This window comes from Ascaphus truei, chromosome 2, assembly GCF_040206685.1.
Source record: "Ascaphus truei isolate aAscTru1 chromosome 2, aAscTru1.hap1, whole genome shotgun sequence".
Taxonomy (NCBI): Eukaryota; Metazoa; Chordata; class Amphibia; order Anura; family Ascaphidae; genus Ascaphus; species Ascaphus truei.
In genome coordinates this window covers 488,785,941-488,804,892 of record NC_134484.1, presented here as the reverse complement: position 1 = coordinate 488,804,892, position 18,952 = coordinate 488,785,941, and the positions used below count along the sequence as shown (strand labels likewise).

The 18,952-nt window shown below is 49.7% G+C and overlaps 2 protein-coding genes across 6 annotated transcripts in view; one reads left to right on the top strand and one right to left on the bottom strand.

Annotated features, from left to right (window-relative positions):
* The window catches only part of LOC142488433 (uncharacterized), a 219,638-nt gene that overhangs the window by 77,340 nt on the left and 123,346 nt on the right, over positions 1–18,952 (bottom strand). The window lies entirely within an intron of this gene.
* LOC142488431 (uncharacterized) overlaps positions 1–18,952 on the top strand; it is a 245,337-nt gene that overhangs the window by 193,996 nt on the left and 32,389 nt on the right. For 3 of the 5 annotated variants that reach the window (XM_075588936.1, XM_075588935.1, XM_075588937.1), the window contains one exon: positions 13,329–13,442. The exons of 1 other annotated variant lie outside the window; for it this stretch is intronic. In XM_075588936.1, coding sequence (XP_075445051.1) covers positions 13,329–13,442 — 114 coding nt within the window. Of the gene's footprint in view, positions 1–9,613; positions 9,708–12,085; positions 12,577–13,328; positions 13,443–18,952 lie in introns of those variants that run through there. One more of the 5 variants, XM_075588939.1, reaches the window with a different exon arrangement.

Genomic DNA, 18,952 nt, shown 5'->3' with positions numbered 1-18,952 from the left:
CACTCCCTTGGGAGAGTGACTATCTTAGTCTGGAGTCTCAAGTTCTTCCCATGAGGGGGTTACAGTCTCTAATTGATCATGACTTGGTACAAAGCACGAACTCAGCGGGTCCAGTGACGAATTTTCCGGAGCCACCCCATGGGGCGAGTGCTCTCTGAGCCCTTTACCCGCAGCTCCGCCGGGAGTTGCTCTCTGTTGAGGGCCCCTTTGAGAGGTTCCCTCTTGTGGATCATCCAGGCATACTGAGTTCCCTGGTTCGTCCTCTTCCCTTGTCGTCTCCCCATCCAGCAAGGATGCAGGCCACTCCAAATCCCTCTCCTCCACTCGGGGAATAGGGAGTAAATGATTTCGATGCCATGTCTTCACATGACCCTCCAAGTCCTTAATGCGGTAGACCGGAAGACAAGGCATTTGTGAGGCTACCTCGTACACTCCCTCCCTCCATCGATCAGCCAATTTATGTTTTACCGGTACTCCCAGGTTACGGAGGAGCACGGCGTCGCCTTGTTTAATGTCTCTGTGTTTAACTTCATGATCATACCGCCGTTAATTCCCGGCGTTCAGTTTTTCGGTAGATTTCTCGGCTTGCAGGTAGGCCCGTTGCAGATTCTCTTGCAATCGCTGTACATAGCGGAAATGAGTAGTATTATGCACCCCGTCTGTGGAGACTCTCAACCGTATGTCCACAGGCAGTCGAGCTTCGTGGCCAAACAACTGGAAGTACGGAGGAATCGTGTCGCGTGCAATTGTAAGCGTGCCCTAGTGTTTCCACATGACGACTCCATTCAGTCTTTTCTACCCCCATTAATGTGCCTAACATGTCCAGTAACGTGCGGTTGAATCGTTCCGGCAGTGCATCCCCTTCGGGGTGATACGGAGTAGTTCGGAATTTAGCGATATGTAAGATTTTTAGCAGTTCTTTTATTAAGTTGCTTTCAAAGTCTCTTCCTTGATCGGAATGTAGTCGTTGGGGAAGCTCATAATGCATGATGTATTTTTCCCAGAGCACCTTGGCCACCGTAATGGCTTTTTGATCTTTCGTCGGGAAGGCCTGGGCGTACACTGGCGGCACACTTTATTAAAGTGCGGCCAGTTCCGCAAGCCGGGAGATTTCCCGGCATGCTAGTGGCATCCCCTCGGCGTGCCGCGCGTCACCGATGCGCGGTCACGCGTCATCGGGAGCCTGCGCCCCCTGCACGCGCATCCAGGGCTCCCCGAGGGAGCCCTGGTGTCCCGCGATGTGGGGGAAGGCGGCAGGGGGTTCCGGGGGACCCGGCGGACCCGGAGAGGAGAGGGGGAAGCCCCGATCGGCGGGCCTCTCCTCCGAGGCTTCGGCGCGCGCCCGGGACATCACGGCGCGCGCCTGGTTACTGTCACGGCCGAGACCGGGCAAATGCTCGAATAAACTCGGCCGCGACAGTATCTAGTGTAATGATCCGTGATGACCAGCACATTGCCTATGCCGCGGCTATCGGGTTCGATGCATAGGAAGTCCATACATACTAAGTCCATAGGCCCGGTGCTTTTTAAGTGGCCCATTGGGGCAGCCCTGGTGGGCAATGTCTTCCGCTGAATACACCGCACACACCGTCGACAGTCATGCTCTACTGCTTCTCTCATTTTCGTCCAGAAAAAACGATCTCTCACTAGTCCAATGGTCTTGTCGACCCCCAAATAACCATGTTCATCGTGTAGAGCCCTCAGTACCAAGTACTGTAATCCTTTTGGCAGTACTAATTGTCTCCTATTCGGGTGGTTATGGTACTCTACGACTCTGTATAGAAAATTGTCTCGTATTTCGAATTTGTCGGCTTCCTGCATCAGTATACCCCCTACATCACCCGGAGCCTGTCTGAGGAGGGCCGGGCGATTTTGGCGGATAGCATAGCGAATGGCCCCCGCGACCGGGTCTTGTTCTTGGTAGCGTACCATATCTTTCCAGGCTATGATCTTGTCTGGAGTAACGTGCATACCACTTGGGTCTCGATAGGCTTCCGGGATAGCGTTAGATGCACATCTTAGAGAGTCAGCCACCTTTAATTCAGAGAACGCCACTTGATCATTGACTATGGCAGCGGTACCACATAGAGCCTTTATTCCGGGTCCCGGAATTTCTTCCCATTGGACTTCGTCGGGGGTAGTGGCCAGCCCTGGTCGCCTAGACATGGCGTCAGCTCCAATGTTCAAGGGACCCGGCTTATATTTCAGGGTGAAATTGTAATTGAACAAAGCGGCCAGCCAGCGATGTCCGGCCGCGTCGAGTTTGGCGGAGGTCATGATATAGGTAAGTGGATTGTTGTCGGTCCGCACCTCGAACGACACACCGTACAAGTAATCACAAAGTTTGTCTACAATGGCCCACTTGAGGGCCAAGAACTCGAGTTTGTGCACGGGGTTGTTCTGTTCACTGACTGTAACACTGCGGCTGATATAAGCTACGGGTCGTAGTCCCTCTTGATATTTTTGATGTAAAACCGCCCCTAATCCGCTCAGGCTAGCATCCATATGTAATATATACGGTTGCTTGGGGTCTGCATAGGCCAACAGAGGGGCCACGGTCAAACTCTGTTTCAGGTCCGTGAAGGCTTGTTCGCACTCTGTCGTCCATTTGTCCCCGAAGGGTTGTCGGGCAGGCGTAGCCTTCCGGCCGGTGTCTTCCGGATATATTTTGAGGAGGCCGTTGAGGGCTTTGGCCCATCAGGAATATCCCTCCACAAACCTACGATGGGATCTGCAGAACCCCAGGAACGACCGCAACTCCCCCACGTTGTCAGGTCGTGGCCAATTGACGACGGCTTCTATTTTGGCGGAGTCTGTGGCAATTACCTCGGCGGACACTAGGTGTCCCACGTAAGTCACCGATGTCCTGCAGAAGCGGCATTTATCTAAGGAGAGCTTGAGTCCTTCTCGAGCTAATCGGTCCAGTACTTTAAGGAGTCGAGCCTCGTGTTCCTCCAGGGTTTTCCCGAAGACTATGTCATCCAAATACACGAGGCATTCTCTGGGATTCTAGTCACCCAAAGTCTTCCCCATTAGCCGCTGGAAGGTGGCGGGGGCACCACATATGCCTTGGGGCATACGGGTGAATTGGTAGAACCCCAGTGGGCAAATGAACGCCATTTTCTCTTGGTCCTCAGGACTCATAGGTACCTGGTAGTAGCCGGACCGGAGGTCCAGTACACTGTACCATCTGCTTCCATGTAGGGCGTCCAGGATTTCTTCTATGCGAGGAAGATTATACTGGTCCGGTACCGTTCGATTGTTCAGTGTCCGATAATCTACACATAACCTCACAGTCCCATTCTTCTTTCGCACTACCACTATGGGTGAGGCGTAAGGGCTTCGTGATTCCGTGACGATTCCGGCTTCTTCCATCTCATGGAGAGTCGCTCGTACATTCTCTACATCCCTAGGAGCGAGCCGACGGGAATGTTCCCTGAAGGGCTTTGTATCAGTCATCCGAATGGTGTGCTGGGCATTGCGGCTGCACCCCACATCCATCTCCCCTGTCGAGAATACTGATCGTCTTTCTTCCAGCTGCACTCATAACCCTTCCTTCCAGGCATCTGACAGTCCAGACGAGCCAAAGTCGAAGTCTAACGGCGATCCGGGATCTTCCACTCGGGTAGCTTTTACTTGTACTACTTTATCCACCGAGCTGACAGGGGAAATTCTCCCTATTCTCTGTCCCGCGTCGATGGCCATGGGAAATGGCAAAAGATTCTGGACCATCACATAAATTCTACGGGGAATGGCGGTCGGCCAATCCCGGAATTCCGGTACTAGCCGATATCCTCGGCGGACATCTTCTTCTGGCGTGCTTTCTAGAGAAAAGAGCTGCTCCTCGTCTACTCGTTTAGCGTCGGCACACCAGGCGGGTACCGTACCCTCTGTGTCTCTCCTGGTAAGAGTCTGGTCAGCCCTCCCTGGCCGCAGAACAACAGTCCGTAGTCCTCCGAGGGTGGCGGAGGGGAATCCGGATCCACCTGGACAGGCTGCAGCTGTAGGCTGGACATGGGCAGTTCCTTAGTTTCTTGTAGATAGTAGAAAGAGTGAACCGAGAGGTTCAAAGATAACCCTATATATGCACTCTAAACCAAACGTGTCGATATTTCTAAGGCCACAAGGATAAAAATCCCTATACCAGAAACTAAAATGGCGCAAAACAAAAACGTTTTAATACATCAATAGTTATATTACACTCAAATGAATAAAAATATGGGTATATACTGAACCCCTAAGTGGAGCAATAAAGAGAACCAATGGGGATATGTATAAGTAGAATATCTCATATGTCATCTGAGATTAACCCCATCCGTTCCTGCGTGTAGTAGGAACACGTGATGCCCATATATATGACACACATCACATATGTACGTTCAGTGGCCTTAAAATGGCAATGGATCAGTGACAGAATAGACTATAATTCGCCACCATCTGATTGGGTGTGGTAAATGCTGTAGTAAATAGCATACATATGGTGTAATAGGATCTATGCCCCTAACAAACTAACAATGTTCCTCTGTTTGATAAGACAGGTAGTATCCCTTCCCTCGCATGGAGTTGGATACACTGACAATAAACAATGTATCAGACTAGTAGTCATAAATGCCTGTATAGTAACAGCATTTCAGAAACCAACTTGCAAAACAGATTATTGTTGTTTAAACGCTACTGGATCAGCAGTGCAGCAAGGAAATCTCCCCGTCAGCGGGATATCGTGCCGCCACAGCAGTGGGTAGGGAGGGATAGGGAGAGGGAGGGAAGGGAAGTGGAGAGAGCGGGCTACGGAGAGCCCTTGTGTGTAGTTAGAGGCATACGACCCGTAAAGGCATCCAGTGTGTCCACGCAGTCGCTACTCCGATGCGGTCACTTTCGTGACGTCAGCAACATCCGACACGTGTTTCGCGCTTCTTCAGGGGGAGGAGTCTACCCTTACGACTAAGTACCTGGTATATGTAGGGAGGTGTGGACTCCTATTGGTCAGTAGGTGCTTGTGTGGTACGCCTTCTTGCTAAAAATAGCGGGGTTAACCCTATGAGATCGGGTTACAATCTATTAACTGATTAGTTCGGACCTATTCTATTTGGAGAATATTGGGAATTTGATCATTTAGAGTGCATATATAGGGTTATCTTTGAACCTCTCAGTTCACTCTTTCTACTATAAGTTGTTATACCTCCTTTGCACCTACCGCTTTTTAGGACATTATGTTTAATAGGTGAGCAGTTCTTTCAAACATCTATGTGTTTCTTGTAGATAGGCCCGGATAACGGCTTGTACAATGTCTGCATTCATACCTAGGATGATCGGATACTTAGGTGGATCTTTGGGTTCTGGACACACCAAGGCGTCCACCTTCATGGGGTGAAACTTTCCAGTGTTGAGCTGTTGTATTTCCAGGGCCACGGTCACAATGCCGTTTGGGGTAGTCGTCATTGCTTAGGCCTCTTACTTTGATATGCCCTGCCGATTTCAGAGGCCGCTTCTGGAGGTGTCAATCATAGAATCCTCGATATATGATGGTTACTTGAGATCTCGTGTCCAGTAGCGCGGAGGAGTAGATACCGTCCACTAGCACCCGGATCAGCGCTGCCGGCCCCACGCGGCTACTCTCATCCTCAGGTCCATCGCCACTTTAGGTGGGAACAGGGGCTTCTTGGCTGGCTGCATAAACACCGCATATCATGGCCTGGGGCATGAACTTCTTGGGTGATGGGCTCCGGTGGCGAGACTCCCCCATCCAACAACCGTAGGAGATATGTCCCTTCTTCTCGCATTTGTAGCAGGACATATCTCGGGGTGGGGTACGACGATCATACGGAGGCGAGGTTCGTCAGGCGTATTTCGGCCTTTCCGGGCCGGGTTTATCCAGCGGATCCACCTTCTCAGCACCCCCTTTGGGTTTAGTGGTGCTGGCAGCTTTAGCCTTCTGTGGGGAGTGAAGCATGAGATGCGTTTCGTGCTCTTTGACTTGCTGTAAGAGTTTGATAAACGAGGGGGGAGGTCCTTGAGTGAGGTTATCGCGAATCATGTTTGCAATAGGGTGAGTAGGACTGGATCCCCGTAGATATTGTTTGCGGCGGTATTCGTCCATCTGTGAGGCGGTCACATATTTATGATGCAGCAGGGGTCCTAGGGAGATTTGCACACGGTGGATATAGGCAGACAAATATTCTCCATCCTTTTGATTGATGGCATAGTATTTGGCCCACAAGGCCCCATCATCCTGGTCGCGCTATAGGCCTCGACGAGGAACTCGATCATCATACGAGAGGTCAGGTCGGGGTACTGTTCTCGGGGAATGCTGATCAAGGTGGACGCCGGGGGTCTCAAGCACTCCATGAGCTGTTGGCGTTTCACCACGTCTGTACAAGACCATTCTTCCATTACTCCCCTAGTATGCTACTTCCAAGGGTCTATCCCATCCTCCCCCGTGGGCACAGGTAGCGTCCCCGAGAAGGCCTTTAATTTCCGGTAGCTTTGGGAATGCGTGGCTAAGGTAAGTGCTTCTACTAACGGCGGTAAGCTTGCGGGGGTGGTTAACTGGTCTATCTTGTCATTGAGTTTCTGCAGCACGTCACTACGCACCCCCGCTTCTTCGGATGCGCTACACCCGGGGTAGCTAGATTCTGACTGACAGCTACCCGCCTCACTCGCGGGGTAGTGAGCAAAGGGGAGCGTAGGGTCATCGTCACCTAGTCCCCCCACAGGGGGGTCCCGAAGTGCATAGACAAAGGGGCTGCCGCCGGGCGGAGAGTTTGGAAGCGGCAGATATTGAGGGACTGCAGGCTCGAGGACTACTAGATCTCGCCGGCAATCTACTAGCAAGGTGTTCCACTTAGCATCTTTATCTATGAGCACATCTACCAGGCGGGCTTTGGCAAAACCCGGTAGTTGTCGTAGTGCCGTTTGCTATGTCTCTAAAGGTAAGGCCATGGGTACTTGGGTCACAGCCACTGCGCGGCGGACGGGCGTGCACATTTTCCGCGCCCAGTCGCGTATTTCCTGACATGCGGGAAGGGCCATGGTGGCGGTATTTTTGGCTCGAGGGCCACGCCAGGTCTAAGCTCTCAGCAGTGCCTCCAAATGTAGTCCTGGTTCCTAGCGAACAAAGACCACTACTGTATGCTGTATAACCTGTAGGCTCACAGGGCCTGAGCCTCTGCAATGGAGAGCCTGGGGTACGCACAATACTTATAACTTGGTGCAGCGCCTCCACCTGCGACAGCTTCCGCCCGAGGGGAAGTGGGTCTTCGCAGGAACTTATGTACATAACACACACACACAGCAATATACCTTAACCAATTAACTTTATTTGTAGCAACCATAAGCTTTATATCAACAGGTGCCCCTCCCTAGAGGAGACACTATACTCAGCGTCCCGCTGAACGCTCACTCTCCCTTTCCCTTGACCGGGTGATCCCACCCCGTGTCCAGTTTCCTTTTGGAATAAGTCCCCCCACCCTAAAGTGAGACAGTGAATGTATATGTATGTGACTGCGCAGCCACCGTGTCCTGAGTGAATGATGGTACCGTTGGTGCACTTGAAGTTTACCTGCCAGGCACTCCAGTACCCGGTACTGCAACAATCTTCACAAAGGATCGGCATGGGCTTAGATGACGTCACCCGTAGGTGTCCGGGGCAATCCCACCCAGACACGCTGCAACTTGGTAGCGGGGCCTGATCCCAGACCTCCCGCCGACTTAGAACTGTCCCGGTAGCGATCACGTAACAGTAAGGGAATCCGGAACCTATCTAGGGCCAGTCCCTAGCTCAGCTTCACACTACTGGGGCTCAGGGCCTAACTGGGCCTGGGGTATGCGGCCTAGGTAGGGGGCGGACTGCCTCCCTACACCGGAGCTCCTTCTCCTTCCTCCTACAGCCAGCTCTAACCCAACGTGCGCGCCCCCACCTCCTTTTCCTCCCTTCCTTGCACCTGATTGGTCCTTGCACGTCACCGGGGGCCCGCGGGGCTGCTGGGATCCGTAGTTCCCTAACCTCCCTCCTATCCGAGCTCTCCTCCTTCGCGGGCTTTTCTCCCTTTGCCTCGCGCATGCGCAACCTCCTGCCGGACCATCTCTGCGCCTGCGCCAACCTCAACATGGCGGCTCCCTCTACGCGGAACCTCCGTTATCGGAGTGTTCCCTAGGTGAAGCATCTCCCACCCCACAACAACCAATGGTGGTAAAAGGAGTCCCGGCTACATGTGCATGCAACGTCTTGTATATAATGTATACCCTGCTCACTTAATGTAACTGTATTTGTAACCATGTATTATTTGTCTTAACTCTGTGCCCAGGACATACTAGAAAACAAGAGGTAACTCTCAATGTATTACTTCCTGGTAACACATTTTATAAATAAATAAATCATGTGTGTGTTATGGGCTATAGCTTCTCTGTGTGAGGCCGACATGTAAAAGAGGAAGTACCTTCCGAGCTGAAGCAGAAAGAGGAAATAAGTGGCAGGGGGAGGCGTGAGCACAGAAAGAAGATCATCTAGCAGGGGCACAGAGTATATCACCAGACCTCACTACACACACGGCACAGAGTATATCACCAGACGTCACTACACACACGGGCACAGAGTATATCACCAGACGTCACTACACACACGGGCACAGAGTATATCACCAGACGTCACTACACACACGGCACAGAGTATATCACCAGAAGTCACTACACACACGGGCACAGAGTATATCACCAGACCTAACTACACACACAGCACAGAGTATATCACCAGACGTCACTACACACGGGCACAGAGTATATCACCAGACCTCACTACACACACGGGCACAGAGTATATCACCAGACCTCACTACACACACGGGCACAGAGTATATCACCAGACGTCACTACACACACGGCACAGAGTATATCACCAGACGTCACTACACACACGGCACAGAGTATATCACCAGAAGTCACTACACACACGGGCACAGAGTATATCACTAGACGTCACTACACACACGGGCACAGAGTATATCACCAGACGTCACTACACACACAGCACAGAGTATATCACCAGGCGTCACTACACACACGGGCACAGAGTATATCACCAGACCTAACTACACACACAGCACAGAGTATATCACCAGACGTCACTACACACGGGCACAGAGTATATCACCAGACCTCACTACACACACGGGCACAGAGTATATCACCAGACGTCACTACACACACGGGCACAGAGTATATCACCAGACGTCACTACACACGGCACAGAGTATATCACCAGACGTCACTACACACACGGCACAGAGTATATCACCAGAAGTCACTACACACACGGGCACAGAGTATATCACTAGACGTCACTACACACACGGGCACAGAGTATATCACCAGACGTCACTACACACACAGCACAGAGTATATCACCAGGCGTCACTACACACACGGCACAGAGTATATCACCAGACCGCACTATATACGGTGGGAGATGGGGGTGAGATTGTCACTATGTTTCTCACCAGCCCACAGCCAGCACCACGTGCAGCTCTCACCAGGGGGCACTCACCGCACCTTGCTTGGGAGCCCACCAGGGGTCACTGTTCCATATGAGCTCAGGAGGAGCTGGATAGAGGCGCTCTGGCCTCACCTCTTCCCAGCCTCTAAGTCCCTTTTCCTGTGCCCCCCTCACATTGCCCACCCCCTGCTGCACAGAGATCTTCAGCCTGTGTTATTGGGTAAGTGCTTTCCTCCTCCTCCCTTCCCCTCCCTTGTGTGACCTGTGCACATTATCCCAGTGCTGTTCTGAGCTTCCTTACACACAGGAGCCTGAGAGGCTGAGCCTCTGATAGTGAGGGGGAGCCTCTGGCACTGGGGGGGTTACTCCTCCTGTATCACAGGGACTGGGAGATAATGGGGGTTATTTTACATTGGGAATTAACATTAGGAATCAGTGAGGATAAGATTGGGAAAGTTATTAAATAGAGTTAGAAAGTAATTAGATTGAGGGAGTATTGGTTGGAGTTTAACTCCTTCATTACCACAGGGGCAGCATCCTGTGTGTGTTATGGGCTATTGCTTCTCTATACACGATACATAAAGCTTGGCCCCCTGCAGACGCACTTACCTGAACGCCCTCCTACTGTCTCTGTACGTTCTCCCCACCAATTAGATTGTAAGCTCCCCGGAGCAGGGACTCCTCTTCCGAAATGTTACATTTATGTCTGAAGCACTTATTCCAATGTTCTGTTATTTGTATTATTTGTTATTTATGAATGTCACGTGTATTACTAACCCTCACCTCCTTCCCCTAGACTCTCCTGGCGCCGACTGACGTGTTTCCCAGCGCGCGAAATGTATCAATCCCTGAGAGCAGGGAGATACTGCAGCCCTATTGGCTCCCTGGCGTCATGTGGGGCGCTCCTGAGGCTCATGTGACATGTAGTCCCTGCCCATAGCCTCTCCTGATTGGTGGGGGGTTCACATGCTATAACTGCGCATGCGCGAGATAGCCAAAGGCCTCCGCAACTACTGCCTTCACTGCGCATGCGCCAGGCAAAAGAAGATGGCGGTGTCCTGCAATGGGAGCCGCCGGGAGTACCTGGCTATGCGATCGCCGCCGCACCAGCAACCGCCCGCACCCACTCTTGCGGCCAGCTGACGGGTCAGTTGCTGTGTTCGGCGGCACCCGCGACCGCCGCCAAGGTGAGGGTGGTACTGGAAAGCCCAAGGGGACCGGGATATATATTATATATATATATATACTTTTGTCAAGTCCATTATTACATGGAAAACCCTTAAGCCAATGCTTGCTGCTTTTAAACATAGCCTGGGATGAGATGCAAAGCCAATAAACCTACTCACAGACAGACTGTCTTATTGTGTTTACAATACTTGTATTATACGTGTGGATACGTTCCACAGATATAACACAGAGAATAGAGCTTTTGATTCAGTATCAGAATATAACTATTCCTCTGGAAATGATCTGGGTCGGGAAGCAGTGATCCCGTCATAATAGGACGGGCTGATAAGGGTGTGAGCAGGTCAGAAGTCTGTGTCCTACCTTCAGATGGGCAGAGCCTATTCCCTCATGTCATGTGCTGACATTGAGAGACCAGGGGAAAATAAATAATCAGTGAGTAACATGTCAGTGTTTCCCCAGGCATTCCTTTATATAAGCATGTCCTGCCAGGTACAAATGTGCTGAATGTGAGAAACTGGAGGTGATCGAGGAACAAATTAATGAGGGTGTGAGGGATCAAACCCCCCTATTTATTATGGTGGGGTAAGGTGAGGGGAAGTTACTGCACTGGTTCCTCTGCATTACCCACTTCTCACCGTATGAAATAGGAAAGTGAGACTGTGTCAGTATGGAGCAGAACTGCTGGACCTGAGAGAGAATCGGGAGCATTTATCAAAGTCTCACTCATGTACAGTATCTGCTTTTTATTCATAATATGGAACATTACAGTATGTTAGTATGTTACACTATGAGGACTTTACTGGTCTTTTGGCTGTTAATCTCCCGACTCTCTTTATACACAGGCGGTATATTTGAGTGTGGCTCATTCCGCCACATATGTGACGATATGACACGATATGTCCCGGCTTGCGAGCCGCACTCCCTCGGCGTGATGCGCGGTCACGCGTCATCGGGTGCCTGTGCCGCCTGTACCGCCTCCCCGAGGGAGCCCTGGTGTCGCGCGGATGTGAGGACGGCGGCGGGACGTTCCGGGGGACCCGGCGGACCCGGTGAGGAGAGGGGGAAGCCCCGATCGGCGGGCCTCTCCTCCGAGGCTTCGGCGCTTGCCCGGGACATCCCGGCGCGCGCCAGGTTACTGTCGCGGCCGAGACCGGGCAAATGCTCAAATAAACTCGGCCGCGACAGTACTTTTCTAGATGGTTATGTTGTGACACAATCCTGAGCCATTAAAGTTTTGCAGTGTTTGAAATGAAGTTCCTGTTTGCGAATGGACCATATGGTTTTTTTTGGTGCCCCTGTCTTCTCCGACTCCTTTGGGGTTAATGATTTAGGTGTGAAAGAGCTGATACTAAATGCTGTATATTTGTCCAAAAAAAACCTGATCATTACAATTCTGTGTTTTATATACAGGCTCATTCTAAAACCCAACACATATAGATTAAGTAACCTCCGGTCAGCACCTCCCAGAGCAGCGCTGCCCACTGCCAGTACCTCCCAGAGCAGCACTGCCCACTGCCAGCACCTCCAGAGCAGCGCTGCCCACTGCCAGTACCTCCCAGAGCAGCACTGCCCACTGCCAGCACCTCCAGAGCAGCACTGCCCACTGCCAGCACCTCCAGAGCAGCACTGCCCACTGCCAGCACCTCCCAGAGCAGCACTGCCCACTGCCAGCACCTCCAGAGCAGCACTGCCCACTGCCAGCACCTCCAGAGCAGCGCTGCCCACTGCCAGCACCTCCAGCAGCACTGCCCACTGCCAGCACCTCCAGAGCAGCACTGCCCACTGCCAGCACCTCCAGAGCAGCACTGCCCACTGCCAGCACCTCCCAGAGCAGCGCTGCCCACTGCCAGCACCTCCCAGAGCAGCACTGTCCACTCCCAGCATGGATCCACACTTGTTAAGTGAGTAGAGGAGAGATTTTAGTGTCTTTGAAATCTTAAAGGAGGGAATATCTGGTTATTTTGCAGTTATGTGAGTCAAACACCCAAACTAATCTTGTTTGCTTATAGAACCACCAGCAGGTAAGAAGATAATATATCTTCACCTCTGTCATGTTCTGCCAGAAGGGCTAGTAATACATTTCTAATAAAAAAAAAAAAAGATTTGTCTAAGGTTATATTGGGAATATTATTGTTATTGTGGATGGAACATTGGTAGCTCCAAATCTTTTCAGCACTCGCGGGTAAAAACTTCTTCAGCACTCAAAGGGTTAATAACAAAGTAAAATCAATCACTTCACCCCTCCCCCATAGGAATCAGTATAGAGTATTTCTGTATACTGATATCACAGTATATATTGTATCACATTTGCTCGCGCCCTTTCATATATCTCCATCTCTCCTTCCTTCACCGCTTCTCAGTTCACATTAACTCCTTTCTTACCTGCGCCTTCTGACACCACACAGCTATACCCCCAGCAATAAAGCAAACCCCTACAAATCATCTTTCTATCCATGCTTCTTCTCCTTGCTTCTGAGGATATCTCTGATATCTCTGATATTTTTCAGCAGTCAAAGGGTTAATAATAAAGTAAAATCAATCACTTCACCCCTCCCCCATAGGGATCGGTATAGAGTATTTCTGTATACTGATATCACAAGAAGCGCCCTCACTCCCAGCTTTACATGATGGATTTCCCTTTTCTTTTTGCCAGGTTTCCCTGTGGTTGTACCGGAGAGTTTAGAGATTAAGTCAGAGAAGGAAGAACCGAACACTGAGGAACATCTGACCCCAATAAAGGAAGAAATAGACGCATTTCCTGTCTCTGGTGAGTACCTTTTCCCCTTTGTCTGCACAAAGGGGTGTTATCTTGTTACAAGGCGCATGGTCACATTTAGTGAATATTCATGGTTCATCGCCTCTCATAGGAAGTCCCCAGGCCTGCTGGGTATTCTGGGACAAGCCACATGCAGCAGGGTTAGAAGTGCAATATGGCTCTCAAACATGTAGAAAGGTTGGAAATGCAGAGTTATGGGTATCTGACCATCAATAGATACGATATAACGCATTTTTCGAAAACAAATTCAAGGGACCCTTCCTTAACTAACCTGGTTCCCCATCTTAACAATACCCTCTCATTTAGGGTCATTAGATACGCAATAATATCCAGTCTTTAGACATAGCTTAACTGATAGATGGGGGACAGCGTCCCAAGAGTCCCGGCAATTCTTCCGGACAGTGAAAGTCATGATGGGGGCGTCCTCCCCGTACTGCATACAGCGTAGCAGCGTGCCCCCAGCCTCCTGGCTCTAGGAGAGCAAATGAAGCAGCAAACCTAGCTGCCATAAATACCTGTTCCTTAATTAGGATAGCAGGTGAGGGAGAACTAGATGATTAAGCTGACGAGTTTTAATCCCTCTGTAGACAGCCTGTAGGACGACAGTTGTGACGCGTATACGCCGATAACTTTTTCTTTCCCTTCTTCCTTGGATAAGAGCTTTGCAGGGCTTCTGAATAATTTGAATGCTTTTCTCCCTTTTCAATATGTTTAGTACACTTGTGAGAGAATCCTGTTCCTTGCGTACATCTCGCAATTCTGCTCTCAGAGCCTCCATCTCTTCCTGGCACTGGCTCTATGTGCATGACAGCATCCCTCATTACGTTTAGGAACTCAGCCTTCATTACGTCTAGGGCATCTACAAATCCCGTGTCTAGGGCCCCATCAGCTTGCCTTTCCCAGGTTTCTTTCTCCTGGTCTTCCTGACTGTTGGGGATGGAGCAGCGTCTCTGCTCCTCTAGCTCATTCTTCAGTTTCTGGACCTTCTCGTGCTCCCTCTCATACTGCTCTGCGGGGACTCAGACGCTCATTCCTGAAAGGACACCACTTTGTGGTCAGACACATGACGCATTAAACACATTTTTTCCTCCATTTTTGCACTTTCAGGTGTATTCTTCACCCTGACCTCTGGGGGTGCTATTGCGTCAATACTTTTCACACACTTCCCTGTATATGCTGTATGCAGAACTGGTAGTCATACACAGTAGGACAGACTTTACTCAGTCTGTACTTTACTTTGGCTGGGCGGCCATTTTAAACCCCCGCATTTATTTGCAAACCCACTGAGATTAGTGTTGTAGCCACAGGGTTATAATATACAACAAATAAACTGGGTTGAATTGAATACGACTGTGAGATAATAAAGAGATTTTATTCCTTAAAAGACAGGTGGACACACAATGTTGGACAAATAACAAACGGAATATATACACTTAGGGAAGGGCCAATGAAATAACCAGGATTCAGGTTAGCAGTTCATCAGGCATCACGTATCATTCAGGTAGAATCACGAAGAACACTGGGCATAGAGCTTACAATCGTTTATATGTGGTTTGGGCTCTATCCCTATGTGACGGTAGCTTGTCCAGGGTTATAATAATACACACAAATAAAAATATCACTGGGTTGAATCGCATACGGCTAAGATATGATACATTTTGTTTATTCCTTGAAAAAGGTGAACACACAAGATTATACAAATTACATAGAGAATATAGACACTTACGTTAGATGGAGCAATGAAGTAATCTGGATTAGCAATTCATTCATCAACACAGGATAAAAAATGAAGACATGATCGAAGACAATGGGCATAGAGCTTACAATCAGTTATATAGGACTTAAGCCCTATACCATAGCATTGGGTGCCAGGTATTGGTTATCAATTCCCTCTACCCAATTACCCTTTGCCACCTCACGTGGGAAGCAAGGGAATACCTGCCCCCAGGGGTGGGCATTATTCTAATCAGGGGCTCATTTCTCTAGCCCTCTTCCCAACAGACTGGCGTCCCCTAGTCTGCTTTGGGCAGGAAAACCTTTGTCTGAAGGTGTGATTTATAACACCTACAGAACAACTCAGGTCCTGCTCTACTCCGCCCCAGCATATACAATCGGGGTGGGGGAGCCTTTGACCAGGGGGCCTGTTGTAGACCTACAGTCGCCCCCTGAACATTAACATACTGCAGAGCCAGTATCCTTCCCGGGCTTTTATGCCAGACACCAAATACAGTACATTTCCACAATTATATTTATATTAAAATAATCCGTTTGGCTGGGTTGAGCGGGCTACAAATTGCCAGATCCTCATGCTGGAGAGGATTCTATATGGTGGCCAATTTTCAGCTCGCTGGGACCCTCCGAACCGGAGTTACAGAAATACACCTTAAATGCACATTTACAGAAATTGCATTTCTCTGCCATTGATGTCAATGGCAGAAACCCAAACTAAACAATTAACCTGACTCCGTCTTGTTGCTCAGAGAGGGTCGGTATTTGCCATGCAGTAATGCCGGAACGAGGACTACATGGTGGCCAAATCCCAGCTTTCTATTCCGCACAGAACCGGAGTTATGGACTTCAGTTTTTTAACTTAGCCGTTTACCTTGCGTCTTCTACCTCCATTGGAATCAATAGGGCCTCCGCTACTATTGGAGTCAATGGGCAACTCACACTTTTCACATTTAACCCTACTCCGTTTGCTTGAGGGGAGAGGGCTGGAAATTGCAGTCATGCCGGAACAGTGATTATATTCTGGCCTAATCCCAGCTCTGATCCCCATGGAACCGGAGTTATGAGTTTTCAGTTTACACTGTTTCATACTTAGTGTTTAAAAGCCACGCGGCTTCCCTCCGCCATTGCGGTCAACGGTAGGACTCTCATGGCCGGCGCGACCCTTTCTCGTCGCCATTAATTGTCGGACCTGATTGGGGTCGAGTGAGGGGCTAGGGGCAAAAATAATTTTATTTTGGAATGCCCTAGAACAAAAGTTTCCCACGCTAATTGGTGGTGAACTTGACCGAAGCTATGTTCCCACGCCAATTGTGTGATAAAATCTCCTCATTGACATTGTATCCGCTTCTGCGGTTTTGCGATCTGGCTGGCTGCCAGCTCGTTCCTGGAGGTCGGCTTCGAGGAATCCCATTGAAATACATTACTCCTGTCACTTTCAATGGGGAAGCTCCGCTCCTCCTCTCGGGCACCACCTGCAGGTCTTCTATGATATCGGGCCGAAACCACTGAAATTTCCATTAACTTGCATGGGCCTTCAATGGCGGCCTATGGACATGCTGCAAAATGGAGCCTGAAAAGGCGGGAAAGGGGTCAAAGGGCCATAAACCTGCAAATGCAATTAACACTTTCCCTCCCGGCCTGATCCCAGTGTATGTGGTTGATTCATACACTGTACAGGTACAAACGCCAATAATTGTACCAACATATACATCTAGCAATTAGAACGGAGTCAGGGGAATAAGTATACATGAAATCCCTTTAAATGTGGGAACCGGATAACCAAGGGACATACCTTTTGGTTAAGAAGCAGGGGAACATATGTATTATCGGTACATTTCAGGTTAACCCCTCACTTCCCAGACGGTGGGAGGGGGTGCCTAATGGGGGTGACCCCTTGATTATTCGCTTGGCACCCCTCGCCCATCACACCCGTTACATTGGAACTCGGGTACTGGATGACAATTATCTGGACCCAATTACCTTTTGCTAATGTGGAAAGCACTCTGGTACCTGCTGTCACGGTAGCTTATGACAAGATATAATTAACACCAAATATCTGGGTTGAACTGAACGAGGCTTGGCTATAATAAAATATAATTTATTCCTTAAATAAGGTGAACACAGCAATATAGTACAATTAACAGACAAGAACATAACACTTACTTAGGGTTGGGGGATGGAGAAGTATCCAATAGCAATTCTCCAGCAGTCCAGTGACATTCGAGATGGAATCAGAAGCACAACTCCAGCAATCCAGTGACATTCAAGATGGTATCAGAAGCACAACTCAAAACTGTAGGGTTGACACAGTTTATATACCTGTGCAACCCTATTCTTAACATTGAACACAGCCTATTGGTGAACAATTATCTGTTTCCACTCTCTAATGTGGATACACAGACTAACAGACTAACCCATGCCCTCAGGTAACAATTAGACTGGCAGAGTTTTGTTGATTGATTAATACTTAATCCCTAGACATTGGGTAACAATCAAGGCAGTTAACCTTTGATCACCGTGCTTAGGCTACTCAGCCGTCTGCCCTTCATGACCTATTAGCCTAGAAAATGGCGTCTGCATTTTCAGAACAGATCCAAAATAAAATACATATACACTTTAATATCTACACATACTAATAAGTTCCATTCTGGTGGGCTCAGTGGGTCGACCTTTGCCAGTTTTTAATGCCTATAGTGACTCCACATATTGGCCAAATATCAACTCTCTGCGACCTCCAGAACTGGAGATACAGAAATGCACTTTAAAACATTAAAATACAGGCTTATAATGGAACATGGGAACAGGGGAACATACATTTTCAAGGTATAACAAGGTGCAAACCTCATCCCTGGACCGCAGTCCAGTTAACCCCTTGTCTCTCTGGTGAGGTCAGGGGATGGCCATATGGGGTGCAACCCCTTTAATACCGGGCCACCCCCTTTCTCCCTCTACACCACCCCTTCTTAATGGGTGACCTGTGGCCCACTGGCCCTAACGGGGAGTGGGGCACTGCTGGCACCCTTAACGAACTCAGTCTCAGAGGGATAGTCCTGACGTGAAAGTCCATCAGCATTGCTGTTTTCACTACCCTTTTTGTGCTGAATAGTAAACTCAAACTCTTGCAAGGCCAAGCTCCACCTTAGCAACTTGGCATTCTCCCCTGATGCCCAATGCAGCCAACTCAGGGGGTTGTGGTCTGTGAGGACCATGAAAGCCCTTCCGTACACATAGGGCTGGAGTTTTTTGAGTGCCCACACAATGGCCAAGCACTCTTTCTCAATGGTGGCATAGGCCACCTCTCTGGGAAGTAGTTTTCAGCTGAGGTACACCACAGGGTGCTCTCTACCGCCGTCCCCCACTTGGCTCAACACAGCCCCAATGCCATAGTCCGAGGCATCAGTCTGTATGAGGAAATGTTTGGTATAGTCTGGGGCAGCCAGTATGGGGGCCCCAGCAAGCGCAGTTTTCAGTGCCTGGAAAGCAGTTTCACAGGCAGGAGTCCAGGTGATAAGCACAGGCAGTTGCTTCTTGGTCAAATCAGTCAGGGGTTTGGCCACGGCGCTGTACTGTGGGACAAACTTCCTGTAGTACCCTGCGGTGCCCAAAATTGCCATGACCTGTTTCTTGGTTTTTGGAACAGGCCACTGAACTATGGCTTCTACCTTGGCTGGCTCTGGTTTGAGGTGCCCTCCACCCACCCTGTGCCCTAAGTACAGGACCTCTGCCATCCCTACCATACACTTAGTGGGTTTCAAGGTAAGCCCAGCTTC